Here is a 15,441-nt window from a genome sequence, read left to right as displayed (position 1 = left end):
TATGGCCGTAGCCTAGTACTATTCAGCAATCACCTCTTATTTTGTAGGCCTCCAATTTTTCATCTCTGTGTTTGTAGCCAATGTATGTATTGACACAACAGTATGTAGTTTAAGAGTTTGTATGTGACATACATGTCAAAGGCTAAGGCAGTGTAATATCTACAGACCTGCAAACAAATTACTCCTTGGCATAGTTAGAGTATGGCAAGGCCAAGACCCCCCCCCCCCCCCCTAAAAAATAAAGAAACATGTATTCAATACATCTCTGGAATACATGCAGATTTCCTTATGGTTTATTCCCTTCAACTTGCTTCAATTAAAGAAAAATAATCAATATGCCAGAAATATTGCATGTTTCTAACTTCCTCTTTGACATGACAACATATCTCATACTTAAAGGGGTTGTAAAGGTTTTTTTTTTTTTTTTCTAAATAGGTTCCTTTAAGCTAGTGCATTGTTGGTTCACTTACCTTTTTCCTTTCATTTCCCTTCTAAATGTTTTTTTCTTTTGTTTTATTTGTCTGATTTTCTCACTTCCTGTTCCTCCTCAGTAAGCTCTTTTGGCTGACTAATAGGGTGACCACGTGTCCCGGATTGCCCGGGACAGTCCCGCATTTTGCAGGTCTGTCCCGGGCACATTCATTCCATGACAATACAGTGTCCCGGAATGAAACTGACACAGCCACCCCCCTGGGCCAATCTGATGCCCCCAAAAAAATGCCACCACATCACCTTTTTACTCACTGACAGTACTTGCCCTGGCCGGGAATGCCTGGAGGAGCACAAGCCCGCCCCCTGCTTGTGATTGGAGAAATTATAAATCCAGCCTCTTATGTCCAATCACTGTGCTGTGATTCGTTACAGCACAGGCTGATTTTTGGGAAGGGGGGTGTCCCTGAATGGTAGTTTGGAAATGTGGTCACCCTACTGACTAACCCCCAGCCAGATGGGGGCAAGCTTACTGAGGAGAAACAGGAAATGAGAAATTCAGACAAAGAAAAAAAAACATTTGGAAGGGAAATGGAAGGAAAAGGTAAGTGAACCAACAATGCACTAGCTTAAAGGAACCGATTCAGAAAATTAAAAACAAACCTTTACATCCCCTTCAAGCACATGTTGTCAACCCTGCCTTGTCTGAAGGATAACAAAACACCGAACACACAATGCCAAAATCAGCAGTGTTTTCTTTCACTTATACAATTGAAAGTGTTTTATATTTAGTTGACCGAAAGGGGGCAAATAAAAGCTTAAACTATGGTCTGGGATGGTCTAACCATTTAAACGAATACTGCAAGTTCAAGTTCCTTGATGGTGTGTGTGTGTGTGTGGCATATCTGTTAAATATCTGTACTTTTTTTAAATCAAATGTATGGGCATAACACATGTGTTAAAGTATATTAGAGGGGTATTCCTCGCATGGAGTAAATTGTGGGTTGATAAAAAGCACAGTAAATCTCTTTTATTGTGTAGGTAGTTGTAAGGAAGATCTACATAGCTGCTTCTGATGAGGTCATGTACAATGTAGATGGCCTTGCTTCTCCTATGACAAGAGTTCTGAGGAATTCAGATATGTGGGCTGTAAAGCTGTACAACCTCTGCAGCCTGTAGGAGGAAGGCATTTTTCCTGAAACATGAACTCCGGAACATGTACAAATAGAAACCAGCACATAGCTGTAAATCTGGCCTGTTCCGGTTAGATGAATTTTATTATAACAGAGATGGCCATCATTTCAACCTTGTCAATGGATTTCATTTATTTCAACACATTGCAGTGGAGTGTGCCCAGTTAAAATAAACAAATCTGGAAAATGTATGCACTAATATTCCCACTAGAGGGCATCCTGTGCCATTCTTTTTTCATCAGCATTTAATAAGGGCTTGAAAGTCTGTGTATAGGTATTTTCAGATAGTTTAGCAAAACCCTATACTAACTGAGAACCCGATTTATGTTCAATATCATATTAAATATCTTTTATTACAGTATGTATTAGAACGTTGTCACTTACAAAACTTAAACTAGTATAGAGCGCAAAGAGAAGACAGATGTACCTATAAGACAACACCATAAGGAAGTATTAGAACCCAGATGTGCTACATTGCAGTAGTAGCTTGGAGCATTAAAGGTGGTGTAGCTCTCTTGGCAAATAATGTAACAATGTCTAGGTATATTCGCTACTTTCCTACTGATGTATTTTATTCAATTACATCCTGTAAAAAATAAATCAGCTTTTGTCGCTTTGCATAATGTTTTCTGTTGTATTTGCTCAAGCCTCTAATAGCCTCCTTATCTAAAACTGCATATATATAGCTAGATTCAGGTACGATGGTGCAAACTTGAGGCGGCGTAGCTTAGCGTGTTTAGGCTACGCCGCCGTAAGTCAGCTAGGCAAGTACATGATTCACAATATACTTGCCTGCTATCTTACGGCGGCGTAGCCTAAAGCGGGCGGGCGTTAAGGGCGCCTAATTCAAATGTGTTTGAGGGGGGCGTGTTTTATGTGAATGAGGCTTGACCTCACGTTTTTTACGTTTTCTCTCACTGCGCATGCGCCGGGCGCCTACATTTCCCAGTGTGCATTGCGGCTAAGTACGCCGCACGGGCCTATTGATTTTGACGTGGACGTAAACAACGTAAATCCTGATTCACGGGCGACTTACGCAAACGATGTAAAAAAATTACATTACAAATTACAAATTATTCGACGCGGGAACGGCGCCCATACTTGACATTACTATTCCAATAGGGCCTAGCTCTAACTTTACGCGGCCTATCTCTTACGCAAACGGCGTAAAAGTACTGCGTCGGCCGGGCGTACGTTCGTGAATCGGCGTATCTCCTCATTTACATATTCTACGCCGACCGCAATGGAAGCGCCACCTAGCGGCCATCCAAAATATTGCAATCTAAGATAGGACGGCGCAAGCCGTCGTATCTTAGATATGTTTAAGCGTATCTCTGTTTAATCGTATGCTCAAACATAAGTAATAGGCGTAGATTATGAGTTAGGTCGACTTATCTACTGATAAGTCAGCCTAACTCTTACTGAATCTACCTAATGTATTATTATAAAAAGTGAATATAAAGATATAAAAACGAATTTCTGGGTTTTTAGGGCTTTACTGGAATTTGTATTTCTGTCTTTTGTTCTTTAACACCTTCAAGTTCGGACACTTTCACCACTTCCAGTCCAGGTCAATTTTCAGCTTTCAGCACTGTTGCACTTTGAATGTAAATTGCACGGTCATACAACACAGTGTGAAATATGAAATGTTTTTAGAAAAAATTCACTCAAATAGAGCTTTTTTTGGTAGTATTTGATCACCACTTGGGTTTTTATTTTTTGCTATATGAATGAAAAAAGACTGAACATTTTGAAAAAAAAAAAACATTTTTTTTACTTTAGTTTTTGTTAAAACCCTGCAAATCTTTCTTCATAAATTTAGGCGAACATGTATTCTGCTACATTTTTTGGGTAAAAATAACCCACAACAGTGTATAATATGTAGTCTCTATGAAAGTTATAAAGTCTACAAACTAGGGGATATATATCTGAAATGAGATCAGTTGAGACCCTAAAATGCTGGTATGAAGTATGGAAGTGATCAGAACGCTAGTATGGGGTATGGCAGTGATCAGGACATTGGTTTGAGGTATGGCAGTGATCAGGATGCTGGTATGGGTAATGTCAGTGATCAGGATGCTGGTATGGGTAATGGCGGTGATCAGGATGCTGGTATGGGGTATGTTGGTGATCAGGACACTGTTATGGGGTATGGCAATGATCATGATGCTGGTATGGCATTGGAGATGATCAGAACGCTGATATTGGGTATGGCGGTGATCAGGGCGCTAATATGGTGTTTGTCGTGATCAGGGCACTGTTATGGTGTACATATACATGTGAATTATACGAGCAATATAAATACAATCCATCTTTCACTTTTGTTGTGCAAAAAATCTGTTGTAACATTGAGTACGATGTCCACCAAACCTTGTTAGCACATGCTCACCTTAAAGCGGACCTTCACACCCCCCCCCCCCCCCAATAATTTGTTTTATTTTTTAACCAATGCTTACCGGTGAAATTTTCTGCACAGTTCAGATACTCATCCACCCAGCATTGTCCCCCTTGGATCCTCTTGTCATCAGATATCATTCAGTCCTGTGCTACCATGCTGCTTGTGACCTCATCGAAAGGGCCGCCGGCCTTTCCGGGTTCAGCCGGCAGGCCTGGCAATTACTCACCGCTAGGCCTGTCCCTCCCCTCCTTTCTGAATGAAAGACTAGGCCCCTTTCACACAGCTGGACTGATTGGTTCCGCCTGTCAGTTTTTCAGGGGGACCCCATCGGACAATATATTGCCCTCTATGAAGCAGTGGATGTACACCTGGCGACATCTGATCCGATCCTATCCACTAAAAACAGACGAATGGGATTCAGATCCGTTCCCCCATCTGTTTGGCAGATTAGGCCCCAAAGCTCTCCTCTGGACTGCCGATTAGAAAAACAGATCAATCTGATTGGCCAGGTAAACAAAGAGCCGAAATCGGAAGTGACAAAATCCTTGTCGTTTGCATGTTCTAGGATCACAAAGGGGAGGAATAATGGCAGGTCCTTTCTTTATGTGCAGTGCCCCCGTCACTGCCAGTCGCATCGCTCCCAGGCCCTGCAATAGAACGGCAGAGCATGAGAAAAGGGGGCGGTGGGAGGGAGGAACCCCCTTCCACCGCTAGTGGCTGGAGAAAAGGTTAAATGCACCTGAAAAGCTCTGTTGCCAAAGGTGCAGCTGGGGCTAGCGGCTGAAGAAAGGGTTAAATGCTCCCGAAAAGCGACGCTGCTGCCGAAGGGGCTGCAGAGGAGGCATTTATAAGGCGCTTGACAGGTGCTATTTTAAGCCTGTTAGCACCGGAAAAACTTATATATATATATATATATATATATATATATATATATATATATATATATATATATATATATATATATATATATATATATATATATATCCTACCTAAAGTGTACTGACTTTGACATTGGCACTGACCTAGATCAAACTTTGATTTAGCTGTTCTTTTCTTCATATTATTTTTTTTTTTTTTACTATTTATTTATTTATTTATGCACATGTTTGTTTACAATTTTCTCACCTGGCAAGTGAAAGAGAGAAAGATGCAATATACCTTGCTCTCCATTGTTAAGAGAAAACTTAGGAGGCGGACTTTACAGTGATTGAGCTTTTAGATATGTTGTGAATAAACATTGAATTTTTTTAAGATATAATGACACTGTTCAATATTTCTCTCTGTACCTGAAAAGTCAAAATCGGATCAATATAAAAACATAGAATAGTATCAAACGTATATAAAACGATCATAGATATAAATATCAAAGATGGATAGGACATGTATAGTCATATTAAATGAGTCTTCGCAGATTCATATGCATTGAAGCAATAAGTTAGATTGCCCCTTTCATATAGGTCATTGTGCCGCTTTTTCAGGAAAAGATGGTACATACAGTATAATTACACTAAATATAAATGAAAAAAAATTATAAAATGTGTACATTTAGGGAATGTGACGTCTGTTGTGAAAAAACTTAACGGTAGTTTCGTTTTGTGAAGCATATGAGATTTTGGTATTGAGATTCATAATGACTATTTATTTCTCTCTTTTTTCTTTTTTTTTAGCTGTCTAGCTTTTCCGATCATCTAACCAAAGCTGTGCAAGAAGCTCACAAGATAAATCCTGTGCCAGGCCGAGCCAATGGAGCCCTTGTTCTAAACCAGCCTCTTTTAATTGAGACATATGTTGGCTTGACATCCTTCATTGGAAACCGCAACAAGCTTGGTTATTCACTTGCGAGAGGCAGTGTTGGCTTTTAAGTACATTTAGTGTAAATGTATATTTTTTTCGTACATCAGAAATGTTCTCCATGCTTCCTATTTGTTTTTTTAATAAAGGGGTTGTAGAGGTTTGTTTTTTATTTTCTAAATAGGTTCCTTTAAGCGAGTGCATTGTTGGTTCACTTACCTTTTCCTTTGGTTTCCCTTCTAAATGTTTTTTTTGTTTGTCTGAATTTCTCACTTCCTGTTTCTCCTCAGTAAGCTGTTCTGGCTGACTAACCCCCAGCCAGAATGTTTCGGATGATGGTGGCAAGCTAACTGAGGAGAAACAGGAAGTGAAAAATTTAAAGAAAAAAAAACATTTAGAAGGGAAATCGAAGGAAAAGGTAAGTGAACCAACAATGCACTAGCTTAAAGGAACCTATTTAGAAAATTAAAAACCTTTACAACCCCTTTAAACATAATGCCTATTTAATTTTTGTGTTTTTTTAAGTGAACCTTACAGAATAAAATATGGAAACCACCATTGCTGACTTGTTTTTGAAGGCACAAAATACATATTTCAGTACTTAGTTACCCAAAAAGATATGCATGTTGGGAGATCTGATCGGATGTGTATTGGGTTCGGGAGATTGAATCACTAGGTAGTTAACAAGGAAAGTGATACTGGAGCTTGCCAAATAGGCAACTTCCATATTTATATTCAGATGCTGCATACACACGATCGGTCAAACCGATGAGAACAGTCTGATGGACCGTTTTCATTGGTTAACCGATGAAGCTGACTGGTGGTCAGTCGTGCCTACACACCATAAGTTAAAAAAACGATCGTGTCAGAACGCGGTGACGTAAAACACGACAACGTGCTGAAAAAAACGAAGTTCAATGCTTCCAAGCATGCCTCGACTTGATTCTGAGCATGCGTGGATTTTTAACCGATGGACGTGCCTACTAACGATCGTTTTTTTTCTATCGGTTAGGTATCCATCGGTTAAATTTAAAACAAGATTGCTTTTTTTTTAACCTATGGATAAATAACCGATGGGGCCCACACACGATCGGTTTGGTCCGATGAAAACGGTCCATCAGACCGTTCTCATCAGTTTGACCGATCGTGTGTAGGCGGCATGACAGGTTCCATTTAAACATCAGATGGGATAAACTTTAACTACTGCAATGTATACAGGAGTGTATAAAATAATCCGTTGAACTGTTTGAGGAATTGGCCTCTAATGCTTTGTATGTATTTTATTCATGTATGTTTGCACTTACACCTGTATCTGTAATCAACATCCGTATTAGTGATATATAAGTGCATAGAATGACCAAACCATGCATGTAAGCTTATTGAAAGAAGCAGTGCATAGGGCAAATATGATGTGCACATGACCAATCAATATACTGCTTGCTGTAGTACTTTTGGTAATAGAAGAACTCTAACTAGTTGACCTGGGTTGCTGCCCATTACACATTGAAGTATACTTTGTATGAAATGTATATTTTATACATACAGTTCCTATAAATGTTAATAAACATGTCAGTCAAAATTAAATATTTCTATTTACTTGGTATCCTAGTTGTATTTTTTGTCAGTATTTATGTAAGAGTATAACATTATTCTATATGAGTTTATTTTTCAATTGTACAGCACATACTTAATTACATTTTTCTTTGGTGCGAACATTTCATTTTTCAGGTGGCCATTGGGTCACGTTACATAGAATTGTCACTCGCCTAGTTTAACCATTAAAGTCCCAGGCATGTAGAGCTAATGCCAACACTGGCCTTGCTACTTAGTGAGACAATAACCTTAAATAGTCTTGCCATTCAGACTTCACTCTGGTACATGCTTGTTTTAGGTCATTAGCCAACTAGGTATGGAAGCCAGCATCAGGGTTGTCCACATGTTTATGGTTCACCTGTGGTGTTTATATTGGTCCATCAGTGCACCAACACCTTTGCAGCCATTGTGCTATATGCTGGGTGCTTGGTGTGCTCTTGTACCTTTTAAAGGAGGGGTGGCTTCCCTTCAGTTCACCTGCCCCTGTCTATCCATTAAAATGCATGTGCCTCCACTGTGGGGACGCTCATTGTTTAGTGTTAGGACCACAGATATTACAGGGTGCCTTGGCGCGGCTCTGTGGCTCACGCATGCGTTTGCAAATGCGTGCGGACCGAACCCCTGTTTTTAACGCATACTGTTAGACAGGTTAATTGGTTTTCTGCAAGCTGGTCGGTAAGTAGGCTTGGTTTTTCCCTGGGCATTCCCCAGGTTTTTGTTGTTATCAGGGTTGTCTGTACCTATAAAACCGTCCAGCAGTGACCGCTACCTTATTTCTACCCTCACAGGTTCACTTTAATACACATTAAAGGGGTTGTAAAGGTACATTTTTTTTCCTTAATAGTAGAGGTGCACCGAAATGAAAATTTCAGAACCAAAATAAAAAAAAATGTCAGGCCGAAACCGAAAATGACTTGTATGTTAATACATACACTCACTGTGCCCCCAATTGCCGCCTCTTGTTTCTTTTTTTTTTTTTTATTACTTTATCACTTTTTTGTAAGCTTGTTGTTTTACTTTTTTTTTTTTTTTGTATAATTTTCTTATTTTTAATATTATTTTTCTTATTCTTTACTTTTTTAATTACTTATTGTATTCATTGAATTATTATTTATTTTTACACAATTGGAGGTGACAGGTTCTCTTTATTAACCCTGTCACCTCAGGAGTGGATTGGCGTCAGGGACAAAAACCAGACTAAGCACCGGGGGGGAGAAGGAGGGGGGACAGAGTCCCGAAGATATATCCAGCCGGACGGAGGTATGTGGGGGTGGTGGACGGAAGGCTGCTAGAAAGAAAAGCAACTCACCATCGCCCGTATGCTGAAACTGTCTCCACACACTGCTAGCACACAGCCCCGCCTCCTCCTAACCCCACGCTGTGATAGACCGAGCACATCTCAGCATTAGAACGGCATTCTGTTTATCACAGCGTGGGGTTAAGAGCAGGCGGGGCTGTGTGCTAGCGTGTTCTGATATTTAGCATTGTATGTCTGAAAGCTCCTGAAGAAACTCGTCGGAGTGAAACATGTAGAGCTGACTTAAACAATGCTTCGTCTTGATATCACGTATTTAATCGAGATGTATTTCAAATTTATCGTATTTATGGCATACTAATTATTTGTGTAATAAATTATATTTTCTAATTTTATAATCAAATTTTGTCTGATTATCTATTTGCACCGTTCAAAAGCCCCGGGGTCCTTTTGGTTACCCCCTTTTTTTTCCCCCCTCTTCTCATTTTTTCTTATCATTGGGGTGAGGTGCCTGTGACCACTGATACTTGTCCACAAAACGTATTCTTTCTGATTCTTGGGTGTTTATTCACCTATCAACATTGGTGGACATTTATCAAAGTCTCTATATATATAATCAAAGTATTTTTTTCTTTTGATATTGATTGGACGACGTCCATGCATGTGCTAAGTATACATTTAATGATTTATGTATGGTTTCAATAATCTTTTTGTTTTTTTTCATTCTTTCTTTCTTCTATTTTCCGTTTTGTAATTATGGCTAATTATTGTGGGGAAGCTTTTAGTGGGTTAATGACTGATATTCATAGGTCACAAAACAAAATCAGTGGGGGGTTATCGATGGACCATTTTTTTGTCAGATTACAAAGGATGCTGGAGAGAAAATCCAGACTCTTTTGGAATAAGTGGTACTTTATGAAATATATGGATGACAAAATTACCCCATGGGGTTTAAGGATTCAAATTTTTCCAACAATCTCTAATGTAGACCAAGAGTTTAAAACTGAATGGGAGACAAATCTTCAAATTTGTTCCTTTAAAATGATGACACTTCTATGTCAGAGATACACTTTGGATTTGGACTCCCTGGATAGGGAAATAGAGAAACTGTATAGTGAGAACAAAAGCATCACAGATGATGAGATTTTCTCTGAAAGAGAAGTCACGCTAAAAGGTAACTTGGAAACTTATGTTTCAGTACTTTTAAAAAATAAAGAACAAAAATTTATAAGAGACAAGTTGTCCTACGACAACTCTCAAGCATACAACTGGGGCTCAGCCTCCAAGTACCGTAAACGGAAGGGGGATAAACCCAAATCCAAACGTCCTGATATTCCGAGTGATATTACTGGCTCTGACTCCTCTTTGTCCTCCACTATTTCTATTTCGACAACAGATCAAATACCGAATGTGAAAACTCACGGCTTTTTCCAACCAAAATCAAACAGAGGAAACATGAGAGGTAATTCCTCGAGATCATCAACAAGGACCACGGTCAACACGCGAGCACAAGCTGCGAAAGCATCTTCAGCAAACGCATTGACTTTATCGGAACCAGCGAGTGGTATGGTCAATAATATGTTCAGTGCATTAAAAACTCCTACGGTGGGCACCTCTCAAAGCAACTCCACAGAGTTGGATTTTCGTCCTCCACGGGCTCTCACCCAGCCAGTGACGGACGACAAAAAATGACTTCTAAATCATCAGATATTGTTCAAACCACCTTGGGGGGTTTCCAAATAGTAAATTTATCCTCAACCCATCTATCCACTGAACAAATTGATGTTTTAAACCTAGGTCTGACATTTTGTCCTGTACAGAATACGGATACCTTTGATTTAATTAAGGATATACATTTATTTTCTCGTAGATTAATGTTAAAAGTACTCTTTGACAAACCCAAACCGTCAGTTGCATCAACCAATTTTGAAAACCCCATCTGGGAAGAAATGACTCTAAAAGATATCAAAGCTCTTGAGGAGCTTACAGAACTTTGGGAGGAGGGAGGCATCGATGAGACCGACCTAATGGAGGCGGTTCTCCTTGATGCATCCACCCTCCCTGCTTCTCTATCCGATGCCTTGGTAACAACACATGTCCCAACTTCCAAACCTAGGGACTACAAACCAAAGTCCAAAATGTTCCCTACATTGCAAGGAAACCCCAGTATATGGGCTTTCACAAATCAGGTAACAAAGGAAATCAGTAGAACAAACTGGTCCCATATGCCCCACTCAAATTTATCGGAGACACAAAAATCTGCTCTCAGCTCCTTACAGACCAATGACACAATTGTCATAAAGCCTTCTGACAAAGGCGGCAATATTGTCATTCAAGATAAATCAAGCTATAAATTGATGGTATATAAAATCTTAAACAACAAAGAATGGTATAAAAAAGTAAGTGAGACACATCTTAGAAATACCATATTGCGATACCAAAACCTAATCAATTCAGCTTATCATCAGGGCCTCATTGTGAAATCTACATGGGAATTTTTGAATGTGATGCATCCTAGGACACCGACGCTGTATGCGTTGCCCAAAATTCACAAAAATTCGACTAATCCACCGGGCAGACCGATTGTTTCGGGTAACGGATCCCTAACTGAAAAAGCCAGTCAACTCATCGACGAGTATCTTCGTCCTTGGGTTGAAAATCTGGCTTCGCATTTACAGGATACTACCGATCTTCTGAAAACATTGGATGGGATTAATATCCCCAAGGATTTGTGGCTGGTAGCCTTGGATGTGGAGGCCCTCTACAACTCCATCCCCCATTCATTGGGGTTGAGGGTTGTAGAGGGCTTCATCTTGGAAAATTCTGAAGCCTCCCCGGCATACAATAAATTCATTTTGGATTTGTTGGACTTTATCTTATCTAATAATATTTTTCTTTTTGATGGCTCCCACTACCTCCAAGTACAAGGCGTAGCTATGGGGACTAAGTGCGCCCCTTCCTTCGCGAACTTGTACTTGGGGGGGTGGGAGCAAAATTTGCTACGCACGGATGATGTGCATTCATTTTTTGAGCACATCCCCCTGTGGCGTCGTTTTATAGACGATGTTTTTTTCATTTGGACGGGCCCCAAGGTTGATCTTTTATCCTTCTTGAAAAGTTTGGAGAGCAATGAATATAATCTTAAGTTTACCTCTGAGATGTGCCAACTGTCTATAACGTTTTTAGACATTCAGATTTCAATAGACAATGTAGGAATGATTGAGACATCCTTATTCCGTAAACCATTGGCAGGCAATGCACTTTTGCATGCCTCTAGCTCACATCCGAGATCTCTTATCTCTAATATTCCTTATGGACAATATTTGCGACTACGTCGCAATTGTAGTACTGAATCTAACTTTGAGCATGAGGCAAAGTTATTGCAAACCAGATTCCAAGAGAGAGGATATAGCAAAAAGGGCCTCAAAAAGGCATACCTCAGGGCAAAGCAAAACAAAAGAAGTTCCTTGCTCCATGACCAAAAAACTTCCAAACCCGATCCGGGCATACGATTGATCACACGCTTTTCTGGCCACCACCAGAAGGTGCGTTCCATCCTTCAGAAATATTGGTGTCTTTTACTCAGCGATGAAGCTGTGTCTAGACATTTACAGGACTATCCACAGATTACCTTTAGGAAATCTAGATCGCTGCGGGACCGGCTGGTCCGCAGCCATTTTTCCTTAGGTAACACACGCCTGTGTGGACCCAGGGGCTCTAGACCATGCCACAAATGCCCATTTTGTTGCTACATTCACGCTTCCACCACCGTGAACCTTCCAAATGGACAAATATTGAAACCCACTTTCTCCGTAACATGCCAATCTATTGGCATAGTATATTTGATGCAATGCGAATGTGGGGCTTTTTACGTGGGAAAAACCAAGCGTCCATTTTTTCATAGGATCAGGGACCATGTTACCTTGATTGCTAAGAAAAAGATGGAAACCCCGATAAGCCGCCACTCAGGCATTCACCACCAATTCAACAGTCATAAAATGAAATTCTCTGCCTTGGAATACATCACCCCCGGTGAGAGAGGGGGCGACTATGATAAAATACTGCTCCAAAGGGAGGTAAAGTGGATTTACTCCTTGTCCGCATTGATTGCTCCAGGGTTAAATGAAGCTTTGAGCTTCAAGCCTTTCTTATAGGGCTGTCTTTCATTTTCACTTCTATTATATCATTATTGTTAAAATTCATAATTCATATATCACATATATATATATATGTTTCTGATTTCATAGCAATATTTATCAACATCATTGTATATTGATACTCATATGTATCTTCTCTAAAATTTCATTTTCTTTTTATTTTTATTTATTTCCCATCTATTTATTAATTACAATTAATTTCTTTTTCTTCATTTTCTTTTTCTTTTTTTTTTATTTCTTTTTTTTATATTTATTTTTATTTTATTTTATTTTCATTTTATTTATTTTGTTTTTTGTTTTCTGTTTTTCTTTTCTTTTTTTTTTTTTTCTTTTTATTGAAATCCAAAAATCACTTAGGATATTTCCAGATGTAATAATCACTGTATGTTTATCATACTGTAACTTCTTATGCAATTATGTATGGATTGTCTCTCCAAATAAAATTTTGTGTTTAATGATTGTTGGATCTGCTTGCTCATGGATCTCATAAAACAGAGTGCTATTTACAAATATTAATTAAGAACACTATATGTCAAAACAACTTGCTTTTTCTACTTTCAAGTAGTAACAATATATCATACTGTTTTATTATTTATATTTATTTTTATTTTCATTGTATTACTTCTATTCATAATGACGGCACACCAAGGAATGTTTTTCCCTCATGCCTCTGGGCGCAGGATGGATTCAGGAGAGCCATACAGACACGTAGGGAGCTGCAGGGGTTAAGAGGGTTTATCACTCCCCTTTCATTATTGTTTCCCCTCAGGTCCCTTTCTTTTAGACCAATTACGCCAGCACATCCATTCCCAGCTTGAGTTTTGTGTGTTTTTTCAGCGCTTCTGCGCTGTCTATCCCATTTGCCTTCCAGCTATCTTGTACTGGAAACCTTTCCAGCCTCCAAAATGGCGCCGATCGTTTTTTGGACCGCCCACAGAGACCTTTTCCTTGGTCTCATGTGTGCTGTCATTACTTTTGGCTACATTGGGATCAGCTGAGCTTGTCAGCTGGGTGGATTGTTTTTCTTCTGCTGACGCCCAGGTCACGTGTCTGCACCGCGGCGTTTTGATTGGTCAATCATCGCCGTGGTGGCAGATTTAAAGCCCAAGCGCTGTGTTAGGCGCTCCAGCTGAGACCAGACCTAATTAATGCAAGGAAAGGCTGCTGTATGCACAGCTATCTAGGTGGCTCTGCCTTTTCATCTTTGGACTTTGTCCTAATCAGGTATTTACCTTACAAGCTTTTTGGCTTTGTGCTTACACACTGTGAGCATTAGGGATTTGTTTGTTCTGTGCATTTTTTTGGCACTGAACTATCCCTATTTATTTATAATATACTTTTTTATTTCTCCCCTTTTTTCTTAACAGAGCGGATGCCGCTTTTTGATCAGGTTATTTGAGGGGCTGTGAGAGTGTCTTCCTTCCCCTTTATCCTCTTTCAATCCATATCTATGGCAAACATTAGACTGTCTCTACTGACAATAGGCATTTTTGCTCACTATTGACAGGTATATATATTACATATATTGGGCCAGATCCACAAAAGAGATACTCCGACTTAACTGCTGTTCAGTCTGTGTGTAACTTTGGAAACGATCCTCAAAAGGCTTTTTCCAAAGTTAGGCAGAAGATCCGGCATGTGTAATTAAATTACACTGCCGAATCTTAGGATGCAGTACCGCATCCGCCGCTGGGGGCATTTCGAGTCGAAATGCCGTTTCTAGTATGCAAATTAGCACTTAAGGCGATCCACAAAGCTTTCCAGCTTCGTTTTTACGCCGTAAGTGTTATTTTGCAAGTGTAAAATTAGGGCTGGTTCTACAAAGTGTAAACTAGTCACACCTTGTAAAAGCCCATTCCAGCGACGGCATTTGGTATGCTTTCCCGAGGGAGAACTCCACGGCAATTTGTAAAAACAAAACCGGCATGGGTTCCCCCCCAGGAGCATACCAGGCCCTTAGGTCTGGTATGGGTTGTAAGGGGACCCCCCCTACGCCGAAAAATTGACGTAGGGGGTCCCCCTACAATCCATACCAGACCCGTATCCAAAGCACGCTACCCGGCCGGCCAGGAAAGGAGTGGGGACGAGCGAGCGCCCCCCCCTCCTGAGCCGTGCCAGGCCGCGTGCCCTCAACATGGGGGGGTTGGGTGCTCTGGGGCAGGGGGGCGCACTGCGGGCCCCCCCACCCCAGAGCACCCTGTCCCCATGTTGATGAGGACAGGACCTCTTCCCGACAACCCTTGCCATTGGTTGTCGGGGTCTGCGGGCGGGGGCTTATCGGAATCTGGGAGTCCCCTCAAATAAGGGGGCCCCCAGATACCGGCCCCCCACCCTAAGTGAATGGATATGGGGTACATCGTACCCCTATCCATTCACCTGTAGGCAAAAAGTTAGTTAGTAAACACACAACACAAGGCTTTTTAAAATATTTTATTATTCTGCTCCGGATGCCCCCCCTGTCTTCGTTATTAGCTCAATTAGCAAGGGGGGCTTCTTCTTCCGCTCTCCGGGGGTCTTCCACTCTCCGGGGGTCTTCCGCTCTCCGGGGGTCTTCTCCGCTCTCCGGGGGGGGCTTCTCCGGACTCCGGGTGGCTTCTTCCATCTTCTCCCCTCTTCCGCTCTTGA

General features: G+C 40.6%; 1 protein-coding gene across 1 annotated transcript in view; it reads left to right on the top strand.

Moving 5' to 3' along the window:
- Positions 1–6,015, top strand: part of TPRG1 (tumor protein p63 regulated 1) — a 113,312-nt gene extending 107,297 nt beyond the window's left edge. Inside the window, exon 6 of the mRNA XM_040349583.1 lies at positions 5,688–6,015. Coding sequence (XP_040205517.1) covers positions 5,688–5,882 — 195 coding nt within the window. The 3' untranslated portion in view covers positions 5,883–6,015. The remainder of the gene's footprint in view (positions 1–5,687) is intronic.
- Positions 6,016–15,441: the final 9,426 nt, after the last annotated feature.

The sequence above is a fragment of the Rana temporaria genome, chromosome 4, assembly GCF_905171775.1.
Source record: "Rana temporaria chromosome 4, aRanTem1.1, whole genome shotgun sequence".
Classification (NCBI taxonomy): Eukaryota; Metazoa; Chordata; class Amphibia; order Anura; family Ranidae; genus Rana; species Rana temporaria.
The sequence above is the reverse complement of the archived record's forward strand: the minus strand, read 5'-3'. Positions and strand labels throughout refer to the sequence as shown.